The sequence below is a fragment of the Panicum virgatum genome, chromosome 9N (assembly GCF_016808335.1).
Source record: "Panicum virgatum strain AP13 chromosome 9N, P.virgatum_v5, whole genome shotgun sequence".
Taxonomy (NCBI): Eukaryota; Viridiplantae; Streptophyta; class Magnoliopsida; order Poales; family Poaceae; genus Panicum; species Panicum virgatum.
Window position 1 is genome coordinate 72,117,829 of NC_053153.1, and position 7,298 is coordinate 72,125,126.

The 7,298-nt window shown below is 43.1% G+C and overlaps 1 protein-coding gene across 26 annotated transcripts; it reads right to left on the reverse strand.

The window, feature by feature from the left end:
* Positions 1–2,418: 2,418 nt before the first annotated feature.
* Positions 2,419–7,047, reverse strand: LOC120690482. 26 transcript variants are annotated; one of them, XR_005681778.1, is made up of 6 exons: positions 6,719–7,047; positions 5,664–5,729; positions 5,375–5,429; positions 5,126–5,210; positions 4,099–4,952; positions 2,419–3,491 (listed from the first exon to the last, which is right to left on the reverse strand). XR_005681778.1 is itself a non-coding variant. In XM_039973138.1 (5 exons), the coding sequence occupies exons 1-5, from the start codon at positions 5,703–5,705 to the stop codon at positions 2,661–2,663; spliced, it is 360 nt and encodes a 119-aa protein (XP_039829072.1). In that variant the 5' UTR covers positions 5,706–5,965; the 3' UTR covers positions 2,419–2,660. The 26 variants fall into 26 exon arrangements, 4 of the variants coding, with proteins under 4 accessions (XP_039829072.1, XP_039829069.1, XP_039829071.1 ...); XR_005681772.1 differs by having other exon boundaries at positions 5,375–5,531; positions 6,719–7,045; XR_005681766.1 differs by having other exon boundaries at positions 5,375–5,462; positions 6,719–7,043.
* Between the last annotated feature and the right edge of the window lie 251 nt (positions 7,048–7,298).

Genomic DNA, 7,298 nt, shown 5'->3' on the forward strand with positions numbered 1-7,298 from the left:
CGGCGCGGGAGCCGGGGGCGCAGGATCGCGCTGGGGCGGCACGGGAGCAGGCGGCGCTGAGCCTCGCCGGGATTGCAGCTGGCCGGTGCAGCACGGGGAGGAGCAGCGGGAGAAATTGGAAACTGATTCGTCCTCCCACGATCTATCAGGCGCTGGCGGAGGAAAAGAAAAAAAACCGACGGAGGGTGGGGGAACCAGCGAAGAGCAGAAAAATCGGACGGGGTGGGGGAGGTGCTCGGTGCGGTCGGGTCGGGAGCTGGTTGGCTCGTGTGCTCAATATTATTCAGTACCCAGGGTACCCAATAGCACTATTATATATATATATAATAGGCGTATAGTAAAATTTATATATCTAGAAAAACTAAAACAACTAATAATTTGGGACGAAGTAAGTACATACTTTAGACCCACTCACACTACTACTCTAGATTCATACGAACGCGGAACGCCCATAGTATGTGCTTGACTAGAAGTGTTAAGTAATATATCCCTGTCTAAGTACTATGTTCTTAGTTTTTTTAGATTGCACAATACAACTCAGACATTCACAATGCACGTACACTCACACCCAACGTTGGAGGAGATGCATTGACAAACGATTACAATTTAAGTGTTTGTCAGTGTTTGACTTAATTTTTTAAATAAATATTTCGTGTATTAAAATATACATGTAGATATTTGACGAGCTTTTGATTTTCTGTCAGTTTTCTATTTTTTTAAAAAAACATGAATTATTTTTTGTTGCTTAGGATTTTAACCCTACGGCTGTAAATGAGTGACAATGGGCACATAAAAGTTAAAATCCCCTGGGGTTATTCTAGCCTGGGTGAGGTTCTCCTTGCGTCCTTTTTTAAGAAAGAAAACTAGTTTATAACCTGCCCATGAATGATCTTTGCAGGTGCCGTCTACAAAATTCAACGTGCCATGCAAAAAAAAAAAAAAAAAAAAATTTAACCGTGCGCTGAGGTAGGCAGGCGCTATCATGACTTCACTAGTGGATTGCGCGCGCGTTGCGCGCGCTCATAATTTCTTTATATTAAATCAATAATCAATATGGTTGGAGAAGATATGTGCGCGCATTTATATTTACTGTGTATTTGTTTTTTTGGAGTTATATAAATAGCTAATGTAATTAATTGGGCTTTTGTGCTACAAAATGCATATAGGTACGAACTCACAGTAGGTAACTATAATATTAATATTATACATTATTTGTAGGGAATTATAATAGACAATAAATTACATTTATGTTACAACAAAACACTTTTTTATATATACAACAAAACACATTTGGTGATCTAGTAAAAGGCTAGAAACTTCCAAGTACATAATCTAAATTCGAGCTCTAGTTGCAGCTGTTTTGGGATGGTCTGAAAAGAGTTGCGCGCATAATTCCCTTTTAATTTTAGAGGTAATTATCATGGTAGTAAAAGATATTTTCATTTGCAGGGCAATGTACATTTATGAAAATGGTATGTACATCTTTTTTTATAAGATCTAACGGGAAAATTGAAAAAATAAGTGAGTTAAAGTTTTAGAAAATTTCTTTTTTTTTCAGGTGTAACCAAATAAGATCGTAACGGATCTCAATTTGTGCAAAACATCCCAAGTAGCTGATGTATAGCCCAAGTATTAAAGAGTGCATGTATGATAGTGTAAGCTGTTCAGGCAGCACAAGGAGCATTTTTGGTCGTTAAAGAGTTAGGTGATTGCCTTTTTGTTTCAGAAAGCGTGATAACTGTTTGATTAAAGATTTAGTAGAGTTATCATTGTCATAAGATGGGCAAAGTAACTAAATGGTCCATATAGATTAGCATTCCAATAGTTCGAGGATAATTTTGCTGAAATAGCCCGATCAATCACATTTGGTTAAGGTAGCAAGATGCAAAATATTTGCAATGGAATTGTGCTCTCTTGTTGGCCATACAGACATGCACCATTGCTTTATTTTCAAAATGATGCGCAAAATGAAACAAGCAGTTCTAATATGGAACAAAGAACTTAAATACTTAATATGCATTAGATAGAGGTTTAGTTCTCATAACTATTAATTCTTACTGAGGCACTCCAAGTGCTATTGGTGATCCTTGGTCATGGCTTTGTACAGCTAGTGCTGTTTTTTGTACAAACAGTTGCTTTATGCATTCTTCAACAGGTAGTGAAGCTACAAGGCTCAGTGCAGAACCAAGAATAGAGACTCACAGTTCAATCCTAGGATGCTTATTTTTTTCCCCAGTTATCATGTACTGAACCTCTAGTGGTTGGCATACATTTCCGAAATATCAATAACCAAATTAACGTACCTGAAGTGATTGTCATGATGGTTCTACTTTATAACTGCTGGGAAAACCATTTTACAATTACAAATGGTAAAATGGTTTCATTTCTTCCTGCCTTTCATATATACTGGCCAACGTGTGAACATAGAGAAAACAACTATCCTTATTCATTGATCGAAATGTGAACATGAAGAAAACAAAATGTACTTGTTCATGTCCTGTCAAGGTCCAATCTATGTATAAACACAAGGAAAAAAAATTCAGATTCACAAGCTCCAGGATGTAATAATTGATGGACCGAATGATCCTATTGTTTGATGCTGCTACCGGCAGCGGTGAGCCATTAACATGATCTGGAGCCCAACTTAGAGTGCAGAATATTCATCCTTCTGTAATATAAAATAGACAGCAGGAGCATTAGAGAAAGCACATTATATCGAACTTAGATTATCAACAACAGGCATCAGGCATTGTCTTTCTTGCATCCTTATCAGTGTCAGCTTGTAGAACAACAAAGCTACCAACTTGGAAGATCAGGAGGAAAAATAGGTGGCCTGCGGACATAAGAGGTAAAAGTACCATTGTTGCATTATAATTAATATTAAAAGATTATCTCACAGGCAAAGCAATGTTGCTGCCATCTACTCAATCAGTAGCATGTTTACTCTGTATTTTGAGTGTTTAATTAAAACATACCATTCAATATTATTGCCTAGAATAGATAGGAACCACATTTTTTATCTAGATACTAATGTAACCCACTCAGTTTACTGTCATTGTATCATATGCCTTCAAGACATGGATAGCTCAGGATCATTGAAACAGGTGCAAATATCAATATTCAAAATAGAGAAAATATTTAAACGAAGTCGGAATGACCTGCAAGAGATATACATACTGTTTAGTGACAGCAAATCTAAGAACCTAATAGACCAACTTAATTAGTTTGTTCAGGAGAAAAAGTAATAGCATGAGGATTCCTTTCATGAGTTGGCGCTATGATAAATCAAATATCCACAGGGAGCATCAAAACTTCCATCTAAACAGTGGTAAAATTCTAAAAGGCAACAACGGAGGAGGAGAGATTAGGGAAAGCCAACTTGTCAGCCATTGAGGAATGACTGTGCGCGTACCGTAGCTTGTTTGATGGCTAGCTAGTGGAGCTTCAGTTGATCTTGCTACTTTTGGGTTCTCATAGGATCTGGTGTTGACCTGTTGAAGGAATATTGTTTAGGAAATGACATGGTTAGACTACAATGAAATTTGAAACAGAGTTACTTATTACTATTTGAAGTTTAGTACAAAAAAATATTAGGGTTGACAGAAGAAACTTATGCACAATATGCAGGAGGTTTTTCGACATTGGTTAACACATTTTTAATTATTGCACATATCCTTCACACAAGCTTGTTTTTCCAAGGGTTCATGTTCATGTTCTTGGTGAACCTACATTGTCAAGCATCAGAAGCGTAAACACAAAGACAGTTTGCACTCTACTCGCAAAATGCTTTCTAGTGTAAGCGAGGAGGCAGGCGTGAGTTTATATATGCAATAGCAGCTTTTATCCATGCGGGGATAGGGGAAAGTTTGACACCATGATAGGCAAAGATAAAGTGCACCATTCTCTTCCAAAGGATTGTGGGCTACAAGGAAAGCTAGGGCGGAACAGAGTGGGTTTTTTGAAGAGAATTTTAAATGCTAACTGAAGTGACAAGGCAAGTGCAGACTGCAGACCCCAGTATAGGAGCAGCTAGTTCAAAGGTTGCCGGCTGGGATTTGGTTCCGGTTGCTATTGATTAAACTGTTTCACCAGTCGTACCTGTATCATTTGGTTGCTCAAATTGGCCTGTATAAATGTAATATCATTTGGTAGCTCCAATTGGGCTGTATAAATGTAATAGATAGTTAGATTGTAAATTCTAAGTGGGTCAGAAAGACTGTAGTAGCTGGGTAAATAAGTAAAATGAATATTTCCAAAAGGGGGTGGCTATATAGTAATTCTGTCCTAAGCATTGGGGCATTGAAGGCTACAGCTGTAGATATATTGTAAATATGAAGGAAGAATAAATCCTTGTAGCTAAATTTTCAGTAAAGAAGATTGTAGCAATACCGTTGGCAATGCGAAATAATTAATTTAGTAGCAGCAAGTGGACATTGGTCAAATCTCAAGTGTGGGTAGGGTCCATTTTTTTTGTAAGGCTGCATAGTAAGAGGTCAAATAAAAGTGAGTTGTGAATGGGAATTTAAAAGAGATACCTAGCATAAGTGTAAGTGTACAGTATGGTGCTTTTCTGAACTCCATTCATAGTATAACCAAGCTTTCCTAAGATGACATTGCTGGAAAAGCAAGTGCGGGCAGTCCAAGTTTTTCTAGCTTGCCTAACAGGAGGCGAAGTAAAAGTGAGTTGCGGATGGAAATTAAAGAGGTAATGCCTAAGATAAGTGCACTTAATCAATTGTGTAATAGGGGTTTTTTTGTGATCCTGATTTATAGCACAGTTAATATTTCTTAAGCTTACATTGATCTAAGAGCAAGTGTTAGTAGGACATTTTTTCTAAGCCTGCCTAATAAGAGGTCAAATAAAAGTATGTTCTGAGTAGAAATTAAAGAGAGGATACCTACAATAAGCGTATTTAAGCAAGTGTGCAGAAGGGTGTTTTTCTGAAATGCATCTGCAGGATAACCGAGATTTCTTAAGCTGTATATGGCAAGACAAATGTACTGCTTGAAAATGCTATATCTATCTAACATCATCTTTTTGTTGTTCCGTAATCTGATGTGCTGCAGTTATATAAACCTTATGCAGACTTTGATATAATAAACCATAGATTTGCGTTTGATGTACCTGTAAGCTAGGCATGACTGCTTTGTGATGTGGAGGCAAAGGCTTCGTCTTCCATAACGGTGATGAACTTAGCATGCTGTGGTGCCTGGGAGGGTAAGTTAAGCAGATCCAAGATTAATAACGTGGCCTCCATTTTTTTTGAACCGGAACGTGGCCTCCATTTGGGGTGGAAATCACATTTTGAGTGGGGTATATTATGGGGCATGCTTATGTGAATGAAAGTATGCTACCAATCGGAAAGAACCGCACCTCTTTTGCTGCAGATCTAAGCAGGCTCGCCCCTTCTTCTGCTCTCTGATTGCTGCTGCTTTTTGGCAAGAAACGAAGAGGAGGAGAGCTGTGATAAACCAGCAATATTTGGGGTCCATACTTTTAGTACTCAGAAACAGGAAGGCCTATGCAAAAACTGCAGAGCATAAATGGGGCTGGACAATGATTTGCTAAAAACAAATCTAAAAAACGTAGGCGGTCTAGAACTGCATAGGTCCCTAAGCAAGCAAAGAAGCAAGTCTGAATAAATGTCATTGCGAGGGAATACCTTATTGTGTTCTTCCCTGTAAGGAATCAAACATTCGAACATCAAAGAATGGTGCCCTTCAATCTCCTGGTTCAGCAAGAGGGAGAACAAATGACAGATCTAAACAAACGGATAAGCGGCGCAAAGAAACAAAGGAAAATTGTATGTGTAGCAACTTAACAGAAGCAACCGTATCCAACAAAGAAGGAAAACTAATTCGGAAACGGAGAAAAGTCGTAGATCCGACGCCTCGTTCGTGGAAGAGGCAGGCTTTCATTTCCACAAGGAAATGTTGCAAACAAGCGAATGCAACAATTGGAGTACGAAACTGAAAACCTTACATCGGCGATGACAGCATGGATGAGGGGCTAAGGATTTGGCAACAGCTTACCAGGAGGAGGACGACCACAGCTGCTCCATCGAGGACGACGACGGCCACATCTTCGCCACGTCGGGCCTGGCGAGAGCGAGGACGACGACGGCCACATCTTCGCCGCGTCGGGCCTGGCGAGAGGCAGGGCAGCGAGGGAGGCAAGCGGGGGCAGGGCCGGCGTGCACGCAAGGAAGGCGGTGGGGCGGCGAGGCTTAACCACGACTCGAACGGCTGTGTATCCAGTAGTTTGCAGGTTGACAAAACCCGGCCGCCTCCCACTCGTCGCGCGGCACAGGGGGGAGAGAGAGAGCGGGCAGGAGCCCGGCCGCCGCCCATTCGTCGCGCGGCACAGGGGGGGGGGAGAGAGAGAGAGAGAGAGAGAGAGAGAGATGGCGGCGCCCAGAGGAAGACGGCGGCACGCAGGGGCGGCGACAGTCCGTTGCGGGAAGCTGAGGCCGAGGGCTTGCGCATCCGGGCTGCTGCTGCAGCTCGTCGTGCCCGCCGCTCGATCCCCCGACGAGAAAGGAGGAGCGGGGACCCCCGTGGATCTGGCCGTCGCCGCCATGGCCCCGCGCGGGCCTTCGCCTTCCGCTGCCGCCATGGCCCTATGCCCCGCTGTCGAGGGAGTGGGAGGGAGGACGATGGGGAGCAGGGGAGGAGAAGGAGAGGGAGAGGGAGGGAGGGGGCGGAGGGCCGGCGGCACCTGGATTCGCTCGCCTCCGCACCGCCGCGGTTGTTGTGCTCTGCCGCCGCCGCACTGCCGCACACGCGCCGAGATGGAAGGAGGAGGATGGGGAGTTCCGTCGCCGCCGCACCGCCTCCGCCTCCACCGCGGCCCGGACGCCGCGCGAGGCGCCTCCGCCCTGCCGCCGCCGCGCGGATCTCGCGAGGACGAATAGCCCGACGAGAACCATCTAGAAAAAAGCCGCGAGGATCTAGCATTCACAGGTCATCGCGCGCGCAGAGGACGGTGTGAACACGAGAAAAAAAGCAGTTGAGTTGAGCAGCTCCTGCGCCGGTGTGAACGGCTCGACGAGGAAGAGGGCGCTATAATTGCCACGGTGAGAACCGATCTTCACCCTCGGTGAAATCAGAGGGACGGTAGAATTTTTGCTGACGTGGCAACGGCGAGAAGCTACGGAGTCCCGCACGAATCATATATAGAAACTAGTGGATTGCGCGCGCGTTGCGCGCGCTCGTACTTTCTTTATATTAAATCAATAATTAATATGGTTAGAGAAGATATGTGCGCGCATTTATATTTACCGTGTATTTGTTTCTTT